Source organism: Opisthocomus hoazin, chromosome 1 (genome assembly GCF_030867145.1).
Source record: "Opisthocomus hoazin isolate bOpiHoa1 chromosome 1, bOpiHoa1.hap1, whole genome shotgun sequence".
Classification (NCBI taxonomy): Eukaryota; Metazoa; Chordata; class Aves; order Opisthocomiformes; family Opisthocomidae; genus Opisthocomus; species Opisthocomus hoazin.
This window is the reverse complement of record NC_134414.1, coordinates 26840719-26863276: the sequence shown is the minus strand read 5'-3', so window position 1 is coordinate 26863276 and position 22558 is coordinate 26840719. Positions and strand designations below refer to the sequence as shown.

Sequence of the window (22558 nt, the reverse complement as noted above, 5' to 3'; positions counted from 1 at the left end):
AAGCAGGAGGAAACGATTTTTGATGGTAAAACCCACAAAGGGTTAGTTATGTTTAACAAGGCTTAAAACACTTGCAAATCCAGTAATGACTGAAACAATTACTTCATGATGGATAACTTTATTGCCCACAGATGGCACTTTAAACCCAGAAGGTCAGGCTCTTTGTATACACTGAGGTTGCAAAGATAAACTAATCATTCTCCTTAACCTCTCATTGTGCAGGTGAAAAAAGATTAGTCAACATATTCAGGATAACTGGAGTGGCTGGAAGACAGTCACTTAGCCTTGAGTTATGAAAAGTGGGTTAAAAGTAGAGGCTACCAAACCTGTCAACTTCAAGGAAATTTCTAATATCTTCTAATATCATATTTTTTTTTTTAAACTAAGCCATAGAGCTAGCTTTTGGGTTTACTTTCTTTAGTCAAAGGTTGCAGAAATTCAAAGTCTATAAAAGGAAATTTAAAAGTAGAAGCTGGAAAAATTAGAATGGTGATAATAATCTAGAACATGATCCCAATTTTGAGTTCAGCAGATCTATCCTTTTAAGATAAATTGACTTTATCTAAAATAAGTGGAAGGTTGATCATGTGGGCATGGTTACTCTGATGTCTGTAGAACTGAACTCACACAGCATATTGGAAAAATATGTTAATTTATTTTCTCTCTATTTAACTTCTTGTAATCAGTGTTTTTAGTTAACAGGTAATTCAAATTTTTGTATACTTCATTCAGCAAGAGCATTGCCTTTTTTACAAGGCAGAAAATAATTGAAGAAAGTTTATTCTTTTGTTCCTTTGCAAATTACAGATGACATCCTCTGCTTTCTAAAAAAAATAAATATTTGTCCTTCCTTTATTTCAAAAAGAATGGCTAACTTTTGCAATCTAAATTAATGTTTGCTCATTAATTAAGCAGCCCTATTGACTGACTTTCACATGTATCTAATAAGCTTTCTGAAACAAATAGAATACACCAAAAAAATCACCCCTTTCCCTATGGGAGGAGATTCCTCAGTTATCAGAATTAATTAGTTCTCTTGTTGTCGCATGAAAAGAAGTTTCACCCCCCAGTGTAGGTCAGTGTGAGGGTAGGCTGCTGATGGTCGCTTAGTGACAGGCACAATGATAAGTGAACATGTCCTGTTGAGCCATGACCCTTCAGAAAAGACAGTGTCAAGTAAAATGCCCAGAGAAGGTACACAGAAGGCATAATCCACTTCTAAATATTGACAGTAGGAATTTCCCTGCTATTCTCCTTCCTTTTTCTTTTCTGGTAAACATGTCAAACTCTATTGCGTTTGTACTCTGCATCAGTTTTGAAGCATTTAAAAACGTAAGGAAGCTAATGACCCATGAATAGATAGGATGTCAAATAAAGCTATTTTTCTTCAAGACTTAGCATCTTGCTGGTAAAACCATTGTCTCGCGTACTTGCAAAAGCAGCAATATTGGCTAGAAATAGGATCTTTTACCTCAGCTTTTTGCGAGTGAAACACTAAATGAATGAGTATATAACAAATCTGATATATCATGCCAAATACATTGACGTTAGGTCTTGAATATTAAAATGATTAAGTACTGCAGTTAAGTGTCTAAGATGTACTTGAAATCGATGATGAAACTCTGGCTTATATCAACAGGAGCAAAGTTAGACAAACACTAAGCACTCCTTAAGATCCCACCCACGATATTTACAAACACTGCGGTGTCTTTTAGATATACGTAATATGTGTAAAAGGGCAAAAGCTCAAATATGTATTCAGTATATCTGGGTTTCTTTTTTGCCTGCAGGATGGGGTGAAAAGATTTGTTGGTTTGGGCTCTTTTTCTTCATTTGATTTTAGTAACTCTGAGGCAGGTTTCCTGACATATAGGCTTCCAGATCTTCTTGTTTTTTACACTTGATTTATGATAGATCTTGAGATTTTCATGTGGACAGCTTTGCTTGTGTCACTGTAGAGTTACCAAGGGAAAAGTTTGTAACATTTATGTTTTCTTCTTCATCACCTTTGGCAGACTTTGAAAACAACAGCAACCCCCATTGCCAGGGCTGCTCCAGCATGGGTCAGGCAGGGGCATGGTGCTGCGTGGCTGGCTTCACTCCTGGGCAGGGTGTCGGTGCCGGTGCCGAGCAAAGCCAAGCATTCAGGACCACAGTCATGACCACGCATTGCAGACTTGCTCTCTCCTGCTTTGCTCTCAGCACTTGTCGCTCACAGAGATTTTCCACCTTTCCAGCAGTTTTACACTGGAAGAAACCTACATGTTGCTCTCTAGCAACTGGGTTGAGTGTTGCAACTCTAGCAGCTGGGCTTTGATCCCAATGGCTTCCACTGGCAGACCATTACTGATTTTTTTTTTCATACGTATCAAACTGTTTGTAAACACCGTTGCATGCTTTCAGCTTTTCTAGAGGCCAAAATGAGGAGCAGTTCAGGGAAGCTTGAGGCCAAATTCCCCCCTGATGTAAGGAACAAGATTCATAAAGCTGAATATAAACGCTGCCTTCTTGGGAGACCACCTGAGCCTCCAATTCTGGGATGACAAGAGGAATACAAATGAAATGCAGGAACATGGTGGTTTCATGAAACTGTCAGACTGCTTAGTTGGAAGACATCGACAAACCCTCTCAGCCAAAGTGCCTGGGTTGTTCTTCACAGAAGCTGCCTGAGCTCTTGCAACATCTTATCTCAGTTTCTCAGTGTGTAGCTTCAGAGACATTATTTCAGAACTTCAGACCAGTAGACTCTTAGACGGTAAGCATCCCACAAAAGCACATTGTGCTCTTTGGCAGACCCAGCATTTCAGAGTTGAGATCCTTAAATGGTAGGTGAGAAAAATCTGTCTTTGCAAGCTATCATGTAACAAATTGCTTCTTCAAAGATTTGCTGCATCTTTTTTCTCCCCTCTTAATGGCTGGCAGAATATATTCATTTCTGGTTAGAATTATGGTTGTCTAGACAAATCGCAGAGGATGTCTGTGTATTTGTACAGTTTCACCATTCAAATTTCTGGTAATATTTGTGGTGCAGTTCAGAGGATTTCGTTTTTTCTGAAAACTTTTTCTGCTCCTGCTTGAAGCTTGCTCAAGTGAGCTACAATTTAGTTTATGTCTATGTTGAAGCATACCCCTTAAATCGTCTTTTGAATCGGGATGGATGATAGTATATACAGGAAAACTAGCAGAGCCACAGCTTAAATAAGATACACAAGACTAAAAAGAAAAATGCAGGTGAACGTAAGTAGCTTAGATGCCAAAGGTTAGTTAAAAGTTAGTTAATCCTTACCGTGTACATTTCCTGTATTGCTAAGGAAGAGAGACAGGTCTCTGAAGACCTGTAGCAAACCGTTTTGCAGACCTAATCAGCTATTTGGTTGTTTTCATGGGTCGTGCTAGGCAGTCCCAGAAGATGATTTAGATCTCTTGTCCCCACTGATGTTATAGGCAATCAGTAGGAAATACTTACTGGCAAATGGAACACAGCTGGGTCCTCAAAAAAATCACTCCAAAACCAGCACATGAGAGCAGAGCCTCTTCACCTTTTGTACAAAATCCTTGTACGTTTTGCACCTCTCTCCAAAAGTGGATCCTTGGCTTCTAGGCCCTTCTCAGATTGAAGGAGTTCAAGTCCACATCTCAGAACAAAGTTTTGCTGTTTAGCCTTTAACCTGAGGCTACATCTGCTGCTGGGTGAAAGCTGCTGAATTTGGAGCAGCCGTTGACATTGGAAGGTTTATACAAATGAAGTTTAGTCACCCATCTCAGCTGGAGTTGATGTGCATAAGTTCCTTCTATAGTCAACGAAAGAGGGAGACCTTTCCAGCAGCCAAGTAAGGTTCACGAATTTCTGCTATGTTTAGTGCATACAGCTGTTCATATTTGGCTGTGGCAGGGATCTTTTAGAAGGGCTTAAAACAGCTAAAACAAAACTGTATTTGACTGTTCTAGTGGGAAAGCCACATTACCCTTGTTTACACGATGGTGCTTCTCTCTTACGTTGATAAAGAAATACTTTCTCTTGGAGTAAAGTGATCTGGGGTACTCTCTGGTCCTCTCTCACACCACTGAAATCTTCATAAATTGCACTCGGGTCCAGATTTAGACTTAAACTGGTTTTCAACTTTACCTGTTTCAAAATATTTGCTTGTTTTGTTCCTAGCTTCTGGAACAGTTTGCTGTCAGTGTGAGGGCAATGGAATGGATCAAGGACTGTTTCTTCTCTAAGGCGTGCATTTCTGTCTGCTTACCATGAAAACTTGTGTGGCCATAGCTTGTTATGGGGCAAAGATAAAATATTATGCCTCTCCAGCACTTGCTGGCTTCATGTGAGGGAAGGTCCTGTGTTCCTCTAGTCTCTGACCATGGGGCTTTTTCAGGACTTCTTAAAAATTGCCTTCATGTGGCCTGTGAGAAGCCTGCCTGAATGTTTTCAAGTGTCCTAAACCACCTCATGTTATACTGACACCCAGGGCTTCACCTACTCCAGAATGGTCTAGCCATGACCAGGGCCATGTTGGCACGCTTGCTTTCTCAATAAGCAGCAAATCTGGTCTGGAGGGTGCCTTGAACTTGTTCTCAGAATTTATTGTAGAGCTGAGCAGTTACCTTTTGACACCACTTCACTGGTAGGAAGACTGCAGCCAGTGAGGGACTGTAGGTAACAGTGCTGTGACCTTCAGTCAGGAAGGGAAGATCCTTAATCCCCTTTCGCTCCTTCCAGAGCAGTTCTAGCTTTGCAGCAAGTTGTTTGAGTGAGAGTTCAGTATTTTAGAGGTCAATATGTGGCTCTTGCAGTGGAAGTGGCCTGCTTTTGCCCTTCCCATTGAATGGGCTGCCATGGTGGCATTTCCTAAGGAAATGCAGCCAGCAGAGCTTGAGGGAAGGCTTCCTTGGTAGGATGTGTAGCTGCAAGGTCCCGAACTTTCTTCATGGTTTGCTCAGTGAGCAATCTGAGAGCAAAGTCATCAACTGAAACTTGCATGGCTTTTATTTCTGCTTTCTTTCCTGAGTAATTCTTGTGGGAGATTATGTGAGTCTTGAGTCAGGACAGCAGGATTCTGCACAGAGCAAAGAAGTATACGTGGTAAGCAGGGCATCCTCTTTTCTTTGCTTCTCTCTTCCAGTATAACATCATAAATGTGAGCAGACTGGAACAGGATGATTTGTCATCATTAATGTTTTTTTTTATTTTCTTTGTTTTTTTCTAGGATCTAGTTCAGGATCAAAATTAAAAGTTCCTGAGCTGAGCATAAATGGCACACAGCACGTTGTTCAAGCAGGCCAGACTTTAAATCTCACCTGCAGGTAACCAGATGAGTTGGATTCTGATAATTTGGCTGGGAGTTCATACACCTGACACTTTCTTTTCTTGTAACTGAAATTAGGAAAAAAATGAAACCTTCTGTTGTGGGGAAAGGTGGGGAGTGAACTTCAATGGCAATTGTTTAATAGTTCTTTGTTGTTTCAGTTGTTGTTTTTGGAAAACAAGATAAAAGAGAACCCCAGAAATAGCCTGATATAATAAAAAAGAAAGCTTGGGAACTAAAGCTATATAATTGCAGCCCAACATAATTGTTTCTGCTTCCTTATCTGTATTTGCAGGGGGGAAATGGTTCATTCATGGTCTTTGCCTGAAACTCTAAGTAAGGATAGCAAAAGGCTGAAAGTAATTAAATATGCCTGTGGAAGGAATGGGAAGCAGTCCTGCAGCAGCCTGACCTTGAGCAGAACTCAAACAAGTGACACTGGAAACTATAGCTGCAAATACCCAACAAGTCCAGCGAAAAAGAAGAAGGAATCTACTGTCTATGTATTTATTAACGGTAAGATTACATTTTTTAACACTTCTTGATACTTGCACTTCAATACAGCAAAATGGATAAATAAGGCAGTTCAGCTGTGGTTCAATACAGGGTTTTGAACGAAGTTTTCAGCCTTGCAAAATGTCATGATAATTTACCAGTTAATGTAGAAAATCTGCTTTCTCAGAACTTGCAAATGCTAGTGTTTTATCTGTTAGGAGAAAAACGAAGAGATAAAAAGACCCAATCCAGCCAGTCTACTAGAGTAAATAGAACTCCACAGTTCTAGACTAGAAGGGAATCTGTGAAATGGGTATCAGAGAAATTGTATATTACAGAATTGGATGATGACTGATGAAAACCATATATCTGGTACAGTGTCCACTTTAACCTGTTTGTGCAGGATGATAGATTTCTACACAGCTGAAGGATGCCAAAGCTGTCTATCCAGATAACTGAATTATCTCGTGCTGTAGAAAACTACTATTTGCATGACAAGTCTCATTCAAAAATGCACTCTGTGGTCCACGTTACACAGATTGTAAAAATCTAGAATAAATGGAATCAGACTAAACACAGAATTACATTCAGCAAACAAGTATTGTGTAATATATGAGAAATGCTGGAAGTAGGTCAGTTAGGCTATAACAGAACTTGTTTTCTGATCCTCATTTCTTCCAGGATATCAATCAGTCAGACACTTCTCAGAACAGTTGAATTCAATAGACACAATAATAAAAGAAGAAATTATAAACACTTTAGGGTTTTAATTTAATTTTATATTTTAATTTTTATTTATTTTTACAGAATAAAATTAATAGACTACCATAAGAATTCAGGATTCCCGGATTTTGAAAGCCCATAATACAGAGAATGTGTAACTGGAAGTTTTCCAAATTATGTGTCTGCTGCTTCTAATGAGTTCATATCAGGGTGAAGTAGCCTTTGTTTTAGTTTTGTGACATGAAGAGTGGGACTGTTGCTGTGAAAAAGCAGAATGAAGTGGACTTCTCACTACAGCAACAGAAAATAAGATAGCTCCCCCCATTACAGTGTGTTGCTTTATTGAGAATTATTGAATAATTCATGCTGTTCATCCTTCTTTCCATCATCTGAAACATACCGCAGAGCATTTTTCTCACCCAACTACTATCATATAATTCACCTGTTATCCAGCTACGGATGCATCCATGGAAGCATAACCAAAGTAGATTATTCATTTAGTGATCAACATATCCTGCTGCATAGGAAAACTTGCAATTTTCTTGGATGACTTCTGCAAGTTTCCCACCATGGGACCTTCTTGAACCTCCTACCTTGGATGTCATCTCTGTCTGAGATCTACCCACAATCCTCTCCATTCATTGCATGAGAAGTGCAAGTATGGCTGTGACTCTGAGAATTTCTCTGCTAAACCCACTTTACGATATAAGAGATTCCTTTATGTTCTCTTGGTGTCTTTCCCATTTGAAGTGTTAATTTTTCTGGATCCTGAATTTCTATGAATGGGAGACACAACCAGTCTTTCTGACTCTTCACTGCTTCCCAAGCTGCATGTAGCTTGCTTGCATCTGAAAGGGATCCTCATCAAGAGGTGTGTTAACCAAGGTTATTTGCGTAATTCACATGGTGATGGAAGAGAAACATATCATTGGAGAAAGAGTTTTTGTACAGCTTCCCCCTCCCCCCCATTAATCAGTTAAGGAAGACTGCCTGAATTTCATGGTTTTGTTGATTTTTCAAGGACACTCAGTCATTAAATATTGATGTCACTGTTGAAGATAGGATTAGATTATGTTTCTCCTCCTACCTTACTTGTCAAAAACCAGTAAAATGTTTAAGAAACAAACCCATATCATGCTTACACCTCTTTGGCATCTTGATTTTCTGAATTTTACAATCGTTTTGGTTGAAAACCATTTTCTTAACACTTGATAGTGTCCTGGTAAGCACATACAAGATTTAGGGCAAGCTACTGATAACGAGGGAGGCTGCAAAGTAACTGCTCATTGAATGCCTGTTGAAAGTATCTCTCTGCTGTAAGGTGGGGAAAGGTATACTAGTCCTCCAAAAATTTACAACTACAGGAAGCATTGTTGAGTAGGTTGAAAAGAAACAAGATATCAAGTCCCAAATCTCACCCTTTCTGATCAGTATAGCATTAGCATTTGGAAAGAAAATGCTTAAGGAATCTCTTAATGTAGGTCATTGTTTCTATGAACGTGCATGGAATTCCATTATCTGGCTTAAGTAGGAGTGAGATGGGGATAACCAAATCATCTGTGAAGACTACCTTTCCTGGGTCTAGTTTTATTTCAAATGAATTTGTGGGTGCTTAGGAAATAACCATTTGTAAAATTTGGGTCCCTCCTAGTTTTGTATTGTTTCCTGTGGCAGGACGTTGTGTCAGTCCATTTCCCATACTGGCTGCATGTGGATCACCGAGGTGCCTGTTTCCCATGTCTTAGCATGCTGCAGTGGAGAACAAATAGTTGCTATTTACAAACACAGAATCCAAATCAGGAAAGTTGATGTTGTTTGTACAGGAAGTTATCACTTATTGTTTTAAAAATGTTATTCATTTCCGTAATTAGAGTGATACTGAATATGAACTGGATTTAAAAAAAAAAAAAAAAACCAGAAATAGCAACCCAAAACCCAGTAAGTCCTTTGGTTCAGCAATGAGTGTATGCTACAGCAGATGAGCTTCTGTAGACAAAAGCAAGATGCAAGATGATGAGTAGAAGACTGCAAGTCCCCTGTTCCCCAGGATGGTCTGAAGCATTTCTGAAGTTCTGTGTTTAGGTGATGAAGAACAGGCAGTCTGGTGACATTTATTTCAGGAGCTAGTCCTGACACCACCCTTCTTTCAGCTGGAGAGGTCACTACTGAGTTGCACAGGGGAGTGAGTGCGCAGTGTGTGCAGCAGCAACTCTTGACCACACACAGCTCGGGAATTGAGAGATCAAGTGAGGGAAGTGAATTCTGCTGAGAGCCTTGGACTTTGCTCTAAGAAAACTGATGACCTGACTTCCACCACGAGCTCCACCGTCTTGGACCAAAAGCTGCTCTGATCTTTGTTTTATTGTGCAACTGCAGCCTGGTAGTAAAGTGGAAAGATTTGTAATGAACACTTACTGCATACATTGGAGTGAGGCATGGGGAATTTTCTGCTTGAGAAGAGATAATTATGGAACAAAGACATTTAAGAAACATCAAATTATCAGCAGGCTGTTTTGAAACCTATGTAGATTTCCCTGGGGATGATGCTAAAGGCTTTTCTTTCTGCCTGCCTTTGTTTTGGTATCTCCGAGACACTCTTTTCCAATTTCTGGAGCTCATTCACTTTCTTCAAAAACGTGCAGTTCTCTTCATTCTCTACTTTCATCATCTTGCCTTTGATCAATTGTTCCCATGATATGACAAAGGAAAATCATAGACGTTCAATTACATTGGTATATCAAGGTTAGATTTTTGCAAGATTTTAAACATATTTTGATTCATGTTGAAGTGTTGATGCTTCCTGTGGTGAAGACAGCTTTCGGCGATTAATATACAGAAATAATATCTTAATTCTGCTGCAACAGAGAATTCTGCTCTAAGTGAAATTGTACTTGGCTTGAAGATATTTGTCCGTTTCTTAGTCAGTGTTCTCCTTCTCCTTATCTCTCCTCACACTCCCACGTACATGTCTTCTGACCGCATATTTTTCCTTGAATAATGAGACACGTACTGGTACTTCAGTCAAGCACCATTCAAAATATTCAGACCTCTAGTCTGAGTCAGTTGTCTATTCTCTTTCTGTATTTAACAGAGAGAAAAAAGGACCTTCTGGTACGTATTTCTCATTGCTGTCTTCACAAGGAATCTGGGGAACAAACTTAAAATAGATGTCTTGCTTTGAGATGATTTAAGTCAGGTGAGACAAATCAGAGCTGAGTAATTAAAGGTACAATTCCTGAGAGTGTTTGTACTCACCAATGCCTGGAACGTCAAACATGTCCACTAGTTTCGTATAATTGGCATGGGATGTGTCTCAGGTTGGACAGTCCAAAATGCAGGCTTTAGCATTAGTGAATTTTTCAAAATGTAAGCCTTTGTAGTGCCAAAACATCTGGGATTTTGAGTGTGTTTTCAAACTCTAGAGTTGTATTCTGCAAGTGCTGAGCGTATGGCATCTCCATGGGAGGTCCACTTGATGACAGATAGCTTGATTCAGCCTCAGAACTGACATGTATTTAAGATTTAGCTTGAATGGATTGACTCCTGTAACCCTAAAGGTACTGTGTTGCAGAATAAGGAGGGCATCCAAAGACTTCCCCTGAAAGGTCTCTTAAGATCAGGAGTGTCAAAGTCAAAATAATTCAACAGGTGAAAAAAGCAGTAAGAGAAAACACCCTGAAAGCTAACAGAAAGGGAGATTTTCTTCTTCTTTTTCCTTTTTTTTCTTGTTGAGAAATAACATACTGACAGAAGAACCTGCTGAGGCCTGGGAAGCTCTTCCTCCCCTGTGCCTTTTTTCTGTCTTTGCTTTTGGCACATTTTTAACGTATGAGCAGTATGGTTTTGGCTTACACTGTCAGAGTCAATAATATGATAGTGCCTCTGTTATGAAAAGGAAACTAGAAGAAATTAAACTATGCTACAGCTGTATCAAGTATGCGGATGTATTTCTAGTGTCTAATGAGGTTCCTGTTACAAAACAGAACCCTCTAGGACTTGCTGACGTCAGTCACCTATAATTGCCGTGCTTTTGTCATTGTGTGTACGTGGACTTCACATCATAGTACACTGTGCTGAGTGGATCATGTGTGAATGCCTTGGCAGCATCAAAAGCCATGCACTAAGACCTCTGAGGTCCTTCTTCCTCACCAAGGCTTATAGTTCCTCCTGAAACAGAAACACATTTCCAAGATGAACCACCACGAGGGAGGGATACATCTGAAAAAGTGTTCCAAATGTCCATTAGCCTGTCTAGAGGTTGCTTTCTGAACACTGTAACTGCTCTAGTGTGGATTTCCTGGCTAATGTGGGTAAGAATATTTTTGCTTAAGACTTTTAACTGTGTTTTATGTGTGTTACGGACCTACATCGATGATAGCATAGTATAACTAGCCCCAAAGGAAAACAAACAAACCCTGCCTAAAAATCACTGTACAATTATGCTAGCAATGCTTTGTGTCTGAATGTGCTCCAGATATAAAGTATTCCCCTCCTTTTTCTTTTTTTTTTTTTTTTCTCCCGGGCTTCTGTGATTATTAATTTATATCTCAAGTCTTCCTTCAAGGTTTAGAAATCATTTGAAGATTGCTATATTCCAGGCGAAGAAGAGGCAAGAGTGGAAAAGCCCTTCTTGCACATGTGTTGTGCTTCCTGACATGCAAAATGGGATTTTTTTTCTTAAGAAATATAGACACCTACATGTGAGCAGGTTGAATATGTGCCTTTCCTAGGGCATGATTCATCTTGTCGTACAACAGATGTCTAAAACAGGTCAGATGAGTCCCATGGCAGAATTCCCCGTTTCTCCCCAGTGACAACACTAACAGTTTGGCCATGTAACTCAGTGAGAAATGTGTATGTTTTAGATGTGTGAGATGAGACCCACTCTTGGTGCACAAGATTCTCCTCGAATTACTTCTGAACAGCCCTATTAATTATTTTTGTGGAAAAAAAAAATCAGTGTTTTTTGTGAATGTGAGGAAAGTGTTTTGGCTCTTTTAGCCTGAAAAAAACATAATGATGAGGCAAGTGTAAGTAGGTATTTTGGAAGAACTTCAGAGGACAAACTTTCAGAGATGTCAAGGAGCTCAGACTTTCGTGTAGAGACTTTTCTTCTTGCAAATGTATGTGTAAATACTCTGACTTGCATAGCTCAGATTATTACAACCAAAACAAACCCAAGAACAGTAGCTGAAGCTTGTGGAAATAAAGAACCTCTTCACCTTTTCTGGATTTGGCATTTCAGCATTGGGTAATTTAATTGTTTGTGCAAACCCTATAAATAGCCTAGACAGGTTACTGATACCAGACATAATATTGCTTGTGTTAAGTCTCTTATCAAGTTTGTATCTGGCTGCCAACCAGCTTAATAAAAAGCTTCTATTTATGTTCTTTAACAATATAGCAAGTGACCTTCATGGATTTTGTGATTTCGTGAATGCTCTTTGTGGTTTCATGTTGATTGTAACTGAGAGATATTGTAAGGAACACAGTCAAACCAGCAAACAGTAATTAATTTCAGGCACAATTTAAAAATACACTAAACTGACTTTTCAAGTAACCTTTATCATGTGCAAATATTCTGGCTGTCCGTTTTTCATTTCACTACCCTCCTAGGCAGCTCTGAAGAAAAGACAAAAAGCAACAAACAAAAATTCAAAAAATACGGTCAACCCTCTTAGATCTTCCATTCTAAATCCCAGTGGAGCTGAATGTGTAACTTGGATGTTGTCTTCAAGATAGGTCAATCCATGATGTTGCTTTTATGTCTAGAGCTTTCCGAACATAAAAGTAAGTGAAGCTGGCCCAGAAGACCGCTGGCTGGAGGTTAGGTCATCCCAGATGTGCTGCCAGCCAGCTGTTCAGGGAAGGATGGCATTTACCTCCCCTCAGAAAGCAACTGGGGGAAATGTAGCAGTAGTCACTGGCAATAGCTAGGGGTATGATGGAAGGGAAAGAGGAAAAAAGCAGCAAGGAATGCTATTATTTGAGGGACAGAAGAATTCCACATCATTGGCATACCCTGCCAACATGGCATAACCTGCCCTGGTGATGCTGTGAGTTCGGTTTACCCTGATCCAGGCTGATAGAGCCTGCACCAGATTCTGGTCTTGAGCACCGAGAGTATCCCCTTACGGCAATTAAGACAGCAGAAGAATAAAATCAAAGGGAATCAGGAAAAGCCTCCACACTCATTATGAAAACAAAACTGTGCTAGGAAACATGATGCGTATTTCTTTTAATCAAAAGCAGGAAGACATTTGGAGCACTTGTGGCCATCGATTGCCCTCTGGCCCATGACGGAAGTCCCCGGTGATGTCAATGGGAGCTCTGCACGCGAATAGCGGGGGCACAGAGACGCCTTGGCGTACCACTGCAGGGAGTGCACCAAGAAAGGCTGTGACTGAGCTTTAAAGCCTACCGAGAGCAGCCGGGACCTTTAGCTGACTTCTGTAGGGCACTCCATTGACTTTTCTAGGTGCGAACGTGCATTTCCATTGAAGAAGAAGAAAAAAAAAGCCAAGCGTGATGTTTTGTGCTTGTTTCCTGTCCCTGCCTTTGGATGGGCAGGAATCCTGCGAGGTCTGAGCCGCACAGCCCCCCCTGCCTCAATATTGGCATCAGTCAGTGGTGACACTGTGTCTGCAGACAGCGCCGGTAGTCCCCAGAACAGCTCTTCCTCACACTTGTAATGATCTGGAGTTTGTGATACAGGAAACTACTTTGCAAAGCTTGCTGGTTTTGGGCAGGAGCTTTTAATTTTGTGACAAAGATGAACGAGTCTTTGGGGAGTAGTAAATCCGTTTGCCTGGTGATGTTAAGGGGCGGGTGACCTCTTCTGTGGCTGCAGCCCCTGAAATAAAAAAGGTTCTTTTCACTGTCCTACAAACAGGTTCATTCTTGGTTTTTCCTTGAATCGTACTGCAGAGGAAATGTTAGCCTAACAAGTCCTTAGGGTATTTTTTATTACATATGCATCCTCTATTACTCATAAGTTCCTTTTACAATCTCAGTGGACATTTAACACCTATTATTAAATAAAGCATTGTGGTTTTCATGTCAGAAACTTTTGAGGTAACAGTGTAATCTCTTTAGGAAAATTTTTCCGTATCCTGGGGTACATTTGAGATACTCTACTTTGGGATTCTCCCCAGTAGATATTAGAGTAGAATTTGCTTCTCTTCCTGTTTGATGTCTCAAACGAAAATATTATTGCATATAATAAAAAAAGAAGATCCTAAGGGCAAAACAGTTTAACAACACTGAGAAGTGCAGATCATACTTTTGAAAGAGAAGCAAAAGTAATGCATTTGAAGAACTATTTGAGTGAACGTAGGTTAAGATGCAGAAATCTGGGACCAGAACACTTTTCATAAAGTATTGCAATTAAAGGTTTTATAAAGGGTCAGTTCTTGGTAGCTTTACTCTTTTCTTTTCCAAGAAATATTTCCATTGTTTTTTGTAAGATTTTTTACTGAGTGAAAATAATAGGATTTGCCTGAAAAAACATTGGAGCTGTAGATAAGCACAAAATTAAGCTCGGAGTGTTCTACTTTTTTAAGAGTTAAAAGCCAAACCTTATGTGAATTTTGAGGTAGTCTGTCTGCACTGGGAGTCAAACCGAACCTTCAGATCTGAACACCTGCAAAGAAGATTTGGAGCTGGAGCCTGTGGCTTGAGCCCCTCTTTAAGTGGTCCAAACAATAGCAGCAGCAATGTTCCCTGTTCCCAGCGCGAACTATTTATGACAAAGCCCTTTGTTAAAGGGATTGTTCAAGGGACGGTAAATTACTCTGCCAAGCTTTAGTTATTGAGTTGAAGGGAATGAATGTTTTCCTGGCATTTTCATTTACCTTGTCACTTACAAAAGAGACATATAGGTATTGTGATAGTTGGAAGGAGAAGAATTAACTCTCTCTAGTCCATATGCTCAGAGTTGAAAATCTTGCTGGATAATCACAGCAGATTCTCCAGGTGAAGTCAACGTGACTTTTTTTCTATAAGTTTCCTTGCAGAGAACAGGAACGTGTCCTGTTTATGGGTTTCCTGATAAGTGACTTTCAGTCACTTCCCATCTAATTATTTCTCCTGGTGATAATAAAATAGAAATGCCCTCAAATAAAAAACACATCTGTCAGCAGTAGAGATGATGCTGTAATGGTAAAAATGTACTTTAACTCTCCTGGATTTTAAAGGAGACACCAAAGTACTGCTATTCATATGGAGTGATAAATATATTTTCAAATGTTCAATAATATTTTACTAAAATTGTTTAGATAAAAGTAAACAGAGGAGTGATTTGAGGACTTGGTCTAGCTTTTGTTATGGACAGGGTTAGTTAGTTCATTCAAGACTGTATGCACCATTACAATTTCCATACACTGTCTGAAGAGTTCAGATATTAACATTTTCTTTTTCTTCTCTTGCAGATACAGGCAATCCATTTGTAGAGATGCACAGTGATATACCTAAAATAATACACATGACTGTGGGAAGAGAAATGATCATCCCATGCAGAGTCACAGCACCAAATATTGCTGTTACTTTAAAAAAGGTATCTCAATGCAAGCATGCTCTGGAAGTAATATTGTGGATTATGCTTTTTTTTGTTTGTTTACAACTATTGTAATGCTTTTGAAATATTTCAACAATTTAGTATTTCTTAAACAAGGCTTCTGGGTGTCAGTGTGTTTAAAAATATTTCAGACCTGGAGGCTTTGTCTCATATCTCACAGGATGGCTTTATCAAATCTCTCACACTGGATGGGAGTTTTCTGAAGAAACTTAAACTTTTCATACCATTTTATTAAATTTTCACTGACAAAGGTTTTTTAAGCCTAGGAAGGAATTTCTTGTTAGGAGAAGAGATTTCTTCCCACCTCTTCCCCTGCCCTTCCTCCCCTTTCCTCTTCTGTCCTCTGGAACAGCCGGTAAATGCAGTCCCTGGAGAGTTGCTGGGGCTGTACCAGGATCTCTGCAAGCCTTTGCCCTGCCTCACTGCCACCAGTGACTTTGCTGCTTCCTTTTCCGTATGAGTGCGCTTATCATCAGACAAGGGATGGCGTCTCTTTGTTGGGAGACTTACGCAGACTTTGAGACAGCGTGGGCAGTTTTAGAAAATCTAGATGTTTTTCATGTTTTGGGGAAACCATTTCTTTCCCAGGTTCCTTGAGAGTTATGTGGACAGCTAACTGACCTCTGTGTCTGTAGTAAAGTGCTTGGTATCAAGACAGAGAATGGTGCTTGTTCTTTAAAGTTCCTTTGTTCGGCTTAAAAATTAGACGGAGGTGCCAGTAATGTTTTGTTTCTAAATAAAGTGAGTTCTGTAGATTGTGGCATAAATGTTCATCATTGTTACAAGGAACAGAAATTTGTCTTTTTGCAGAATCACATGCAATTGCCAAATAATACCACCATAAGATGCTTATCTGGATCAAGTCTTGGAATCCCCTTTGACTATAGAGTTTTGCACCAGCCACAGATGTGATCCTGTGTTTTAACTAGATCTAGATGTTTACAAATTCTGTCCAGTGCTGCTTTGCTAGTACAGATACTGATTTTGCCTCTTGGTTTCCACCTGGTACATCACAAGAAAGAAAGCAAAATTTTGAGGAAAGACAGTAATCTGACCTAGGATGTTACCACAGGAGTGTGTACACACACATAGAGTTCTCCTGCAAGAAGTGCACCAGGGGTGGATGATGCATAAGGTTCTGTGGCTGCAGAATCAAAAGTAGATGAGGTTTGGCTTTCCACAGGGTAGATGTTGTGAAGTGGGAAATTAGTTGGCCACTGTACTGTTGCATCTGAAATATCAGCATATTAAATTCCTAACTGAGAAAATTCCTATAAGATTTCTCTCTTATTAAACAATATAAAAATAATATTTTTTTTTCTCCTTATTTGGAAAAGATTGAGACATTTCTACTGTTTTTCATATCAGCTTGCCTTTGGCTTGGGCTTGTGGTGTGAGAAGCATCTTTACAGCATCAAAACCAGATGTAATACTCTAGGAAGGAGAAAGAGGAGGTGGAGCCAAGTTTTGAAAGAAAGGATTGGTTGCTTACATGTTTTGCATTCCAGGAAAATAAATGTGTTCCCTAATTCATCGCAGAATTTCCTGAAGTATGTAAGCTACAATGCATTACATCATATCATACTTTATTTATCTTCTGTGACACCCATGTATGAAGATTCCAACAAGTTTTTACTCACATAGCAATCAAGAGATGTGTTAAATGCATTTCACAGCTGCAGGCAAACTACTTCTGGAGAGCTGGCAAAAGCTGTTCTGTGTTTTCCATTTAGCAATACTGGAAGAAGTCAGTGTCCCCATAATGCAACCCTCTGGAGCTGGAAAGAAGATCCCAGCTTTAGCGTCATTAGCCCATGGACCAGTGCGGGGAAGGTTTATTGTCCACCTTCAACACCGCAAATTATTTTTTACTAAAACTGCATCTTTACCTTAGTCAACTCTTTTGAGATACTGTGTTGCTCTACTTCGAGGCTGAACATCTGTACATACTTTGTTCTAGAACATGGCAATCATACATAACACAGGAGGAGTCTTAAAAGTCAAGAAAACAGAGAAAATAAAAATCAATAAAAATTAAGCTAATAAAACAGTGAATGGGAAATGGAGATGGAGCTTTTCATTCATGTTTGAAATCCAGCCTTCAGGTCCTGTTATAACCTATAGCTGCATCAACTGATGGCCCTTTCTCTTCGTTATATTAAGACCTGTGAAATCAGTTGATAGTTTTGATCTAATGCTTAATAGACAGATATCCAGCACCTCTGAAACCATCATTCCTATCAATAGGATTCTGGCAGCCTCATTCAAGATCCCTAAAATAAGATAAACATTATTTCAACTAAGGTGTGCACTTCTCTTGCCTCTTCATTTGCTGTTATCTTGCTAAACAGAAAAAGCGTCACCTTTTGGTATAATGGTGTGATCCCTCTGTTTACTCTCCTTTTGGATTCTCTGTCATAAAGTCAGCAATGACATTCATAGGAAGAGAGGTAAACAAGCTTCAGCATAAGGAATAAAAAGAGGAAAAAAACCTCAAGAATGTTGACAGTCACATACCTGGACAGTCTGAATTGTTAATAATGCCACCTTATCCTTTCCATATTGATGGAAGTGGAAACATGAAAGAAAAGACAAACATTTTAAACTCTAATGTATGTTTTTTATGATACTTTCAGCCACTCTTTCCAATTCAATCTGCCTTTGGAGACATGGGGAACCACGGCTTGACTGTATACTCTTGACCATGTGTATATTCCCAAAACCTTGTGGTAGTACTATGTTAATGCCACTGGGTACCAAAAATGTTCAGTGATTGGTGCAGAGCAAAGAAGGAGGCATAGCCTATGCCAAAAGAAACTGAAGTCTAGTTTGAAACAAAGTACAAAAGGTAAAAGACCAAGACTGCACTGGGAGCCACAGCGATGTGGTTTGTGCAGCTAAGTATGTAGACAGCAAATTCCAGGTTTACTGCAGCTGTCCCAACAAGTTGATTCTTTGAATGCCTCTGACTATCTGCTGGTACCCATCTGTTAGCTATTATTTTAGCTGAACATACCCTCTGCTGCTTCAGTGGAAATCTCCCTGTTCTAGCACTGTGTTTCTTTGCAGGTTTTCTACTTCTCACTGTGATGACCAAATGGCCAAGATTTTTGACAAGGGCTTGAGCTACTTTGGCCCTGCTTTGCGTGGGGGATGGACCAGGTGACCTTTAGAGATCCCTTCCAACCTAAATTAATGTGTGATTCTGGGATCCTCTGTCCGGTACCATCCACACAGTCATCGTCAGGTGATGATGCTGTGTCTCTAGGTGGTGACCTGGAAGCTGGCTTTGGGCAGAGCAAAGCAACTGTGCTTCTCTGAGAGTGGGAAACAGGTCATCTGAACCAGTGGGGCTGGCAGAGAACAGTGTGGAGGACAGCTGCATAAGAAACTGAAGCAAGTAAGGAGAGAGGGTAGTGCTGTGAAGGGCTCTGAGGGTGAGTACCCAGCCACTGCCCCTGTTCTCCTCTGAGACAAAATTCTGGTATTTCCAGCCTTTGAAAGCGACTTGTTGCAGTGTTTTGTTTCCCCCCCCACCCCAAGACTTGGCCAGAGACCAGCTGTGTCACCATGCTCTTTTGCTAGTCATAGACTTCAGTTTTCTAAATTTTTCCTTACAGTAACTTTAAAGTGTTGAGTTATACTTTCATGTGTGACAGCACACAACTTCTTAGTCTCAAAGCTGCAAAGAATTATGCAAAAAATGTGTACCTCTAGCTGTTTCTGAGGGGTGTCAAATAAGTAAACTGTGCAGGCAAAGATTTGCCTCCAGGGCAGATGAGCCTGTTGGATATACAGATAACTCACAACATTAAGTGTTGCAAAACAGGATCATATTTATGAGCACTTTATTTCCAAGACCTGGACACTTCCTTGGTGTTTTGATTGCTTTCCCATTCCTGGAGTAAGGCTAATACGAATTCAGTAATCAATCAATTAACTAATTAATGTGAAGTGAATGCCTTCCCTGGGAAATGTCAGTCTAGGGAGGCTCTGAGGCTTTGACGACTCTTCCTTTGTGCTGTATGTGAAAACTTACAGAGGAATACGCTCAGAAACAGTTTGTCTTCCACCAAAGCAGCAAAAGGATAAATCCAGTTGAAACCCTTCAAAGCATCACTATGAACTAGTTAAAACAAAGCTTGAATATTTGTTTTATTTAGAACAGGAATGGCAACAGAGCGCTTAGAGTCCAAGATAGTGTTGAATGGTAGCCAGCAGGCTGTAACGTAATGGGCTTTACTTGTGTGTGCGTGTGTAACACACCTCCCCCATGATTTGCATGCTTATTATGGCATCTTGTCAGCTGTTGTAAAGATAAGGAATTCTACTGCAGCATTTTGTGCTCTGTAATTATTGTTCATTTGATTCGTCACGCATTTCTGCTGGAGGAAATGGCATGAGGGGAGTGGAGGTGATCTCAAGGGTAGCTTTCGACATGTGCTGAGCAGGCAGCATCCAGGGTGCTGTGTTTCGGAGAGAAGCTGTACCACGCAGGAAGGTGCTGGGCAGCCACATTTCCCCAGCCTCTGGCAGCCACCCATGCTGGCTTTGGCCATAGGAAGGAGAGGGCTCGCCAACACATAAGTCCTCTGCTCAAATAAAGGGGAAGAAAGAGATGAAGGGGTTGTAGTGAGACTGGGTGCACAGTGAGAGGTGATTGGCTACAAGGTGCTTAGTTGTCCCAGAGGTTTTCGGCTAGGGCACTGATTTGCTCAAACTCTGCCCTGTGCCATCTTTAAAAATATGTTATCTTTATCATAAAAGCAGGCTTTATCAAAGGAGAATCACATCCATCCTTTTTACTCATGGCTGATCTCTCTGTTATCCAAACAGTGGCATTTATTCCATTGATAGGGCAGAACAACAAAAACATGATCTGAAAACAAAAGGTCTCGTCTGAGCTTCAATGCCTATGTCATGCTTTGCCTTTTCAGGGTTTTCTTGATACCTTGTTAAAATGGGGCTTAAAACTCAAAGGATCCTCATGTAAAATATGATTTGTACTGCTGACAAAGTGAACACTTGATCCCACATGGCAGTATTTTGGTCTGTATTAGATTTCAGTTCTCAAGTTTAAAAACACCTGATGGCTTTACACTAATTACTTGCTGGCTTCTCAGGTTCTGAGGGACTTAGAAGTGCCAAATTTTTAAAACGTGCCGAACACTTATTCTGTGGAAATGTGATGTATTTAGTATTCAAGTTGTCCTTTCAAAATCTCTAGCCAATATGATTTTCCTCATTCAGTATGATCAGTCGTTTGCAACAAAATTGCCCAAGCAAGCTTGGTGGCTTTAAAATTTGCACTTCATGTTGTAGGTAATGGCTTGGAGACATGTACTCTGTGATCTGTCAGCTTTGGAACAGCCATTCACATCTTAAACTTTTTTTTGTTTTTTTAAACAGTCCAGTCCTTTAGACAACATCTATGTGAGAAGCATCAGACTGAATCCTGGCAGGAATTTGTTAAAACCACAAAATGACAGCAAATTAAGTCCATTTGTCACCTCCATTGAAAAAATGTGTATTTGTGTCTCAGTGGTAAAACCAGGATACTTAATTGCAAAGGTTTGCCAAGATGAGCACTTTAGCTGCCAACCAGGAGCCAACAGAATAGCAGCCCAAGCGCTGAGGCTAATGATAGTGTCAATCTATTGTGTCATAAATTACATCCTGTTATAAATAATGAAATCTTGGAAACAAATAAAACATTCACATTCTTCACCTGGATTTTTCCTCTATTTTGTGATGAAAATGTGACTTGAAAAATCTGCATAATTAAATGTCATCCTTTTTACTTTGATTGGCATTTTTTTGGGGTGTTTTTCTCCCATTTCTTTTTATTAGGCTGCCTTGATTAGAGAGTAGCATGAGGATGAGTTGTTTTTATGATGTGTGTTTAACACTTCCAGATTCCACGAGAAACCCTAATTCCTGATGGCAAGACAATAATCTGGGACAGTATGAAAGGCTTCAGAATACCTAAGGCAACCTACAAATTCATAGGGCTCCTGAGCTGTGAAACAATCATCGGCGGACACAAGTATAGCACAAAGTACCTAACGCACCGAGAAAGTAAGCAGCGTTCCCCACTCCCCGTCTTTCAGCAAGCGCTCTGTCCTGGCGACGCTATTCACTTTTCTTTCTCTTCGTCACGTGCAGCCAACACAATTTTTGATGTTCAGTTAAGCACCCCACGTCTTGTCAAGTTGCTGAAAGGAGACAGCCTGGCAATTAACTGCACCGTCACCGCAGCCTGGAACACCAGAGTGCAGATGACGTGGACTTATCCTGGAGAGGTGAGTGCTGTGAATGAAATGAAGAAAGTGGGGTTTTCCCACAGCTCATGCTGCATCTAGCATGCCGCGAGGAATTTTGCCTCAAAATGCTTGCCGTGGTTTGCATTCCATCCTTTTTGACCCTTGCTGACATGTCTTTAAAGGTTTCTTTTTTCCTTTCTGGTTCTTAGTTGAATAAGTAAACATGTTTACACAATGTATTCTGGTTATAATGCATAATTGTGAGCGAATGCTAGAATTGTTTCATCCCTGGGAGCTTCCTTTTGACCTAGAGAAATGGTAGAAATTTATCACTCGGTCCCAGGCAGGGGCTCTCTCTTGTGACAAAAAGTTTTCAGTGAGGCTGTCTTTCTCAACACATCCATTTAAAAGACTGGCAGACAGTCAGGCACCCAACTCGAGCGTGTTTAGAAAAGATATTTTGGTTTAGCTAGCCAAGATCTCGTTTGTTAAGTGTCACATGAACAATCCTCTTGTTTTGACAACTACAGGAATGATCTTGAATGTGTTTCTCCTCCCCCCACATTGAGAGCATCTTTATAAATATTTGTCACTTACAGAATAACTGCCAGGGAGTCCGTGTAAAGCTGATAAGAAATTTGACATTGTTTTAAGGTTTACAACTCCCATTCCTTTCATGTCAGTTTGATTTATGCTGGTGATTCAAGTCAAAATCATTTATTATGTCACTCATTGTGCCTAATCACAAGCTGAAATTATGATTACATTATATAGGGAAGATTAATGCAATTGTATCTTGCATACTGTAGCCTTTTTCCCTGGCATTTTTTTCACCTCAGAAATAAACAACTTAGCAGCAAGAACTGCTCCAAATATATTATACTGCTCATTGCTGCCTTACCAAGTCCCAGCCAGGCACCACACTTAGGAAATTCTGCTTTGTTTTTATTTGGATGATAACTGAAGGGTGCTCAGTGTTCATAAGACACCAACAATGTCCTGGGCTAAATACGCTCTGAGGCCAAAGGCTGAGGAGGAGTTGCAGGAAATAACTCCTCAGACTTACATTATCTTCAGTTCCACCCTGTTATTCCCTTGCCAGACCTAGTCACTTTTCCGTCTGTAGTGTTTCCAGAGCTCTGCCCTTCTTGTGTTAATGTCCTGTTCTTCTACATGCCTGCTGCCTATGGACGCTG

The 22558-nt window shown here is 40.1% G+C and overlaps 1 protein-coding gene across 2 annotated transcripts in view; it reads left to right on the top strand.

Moving 5' to 3' along the window:
• FLT1 (fms related receptor tyrosine kinase 1) overlaps positions 1-22558 on the top strand; it is a 115036-nt gene that overhangs the window by 10706 nt on the left and 81772 nt on the right. For both annotated transcript variants that reach the window (XM_075419903.1, XM_075419914.1), the window contains exons 2-6: positions 5208-5304; positions 5602-5822; positions 14954-15078; positions 21015-21177; positions 21265-21401. In XM_075419903.1, the coding sequence (XP_075276018.1) occupies positions 5208-5304; positions 5602-5822; positions 14954-15078; positions 21015-21177; positions 21265-21401 (743 nt within the window). The remainder of the gene's footprint in view (positions 1-5207; positions 5305-5601; positions 5823-14953; positions 15079-21014; positions 21178-21264; positions 21402-22558) is intronic.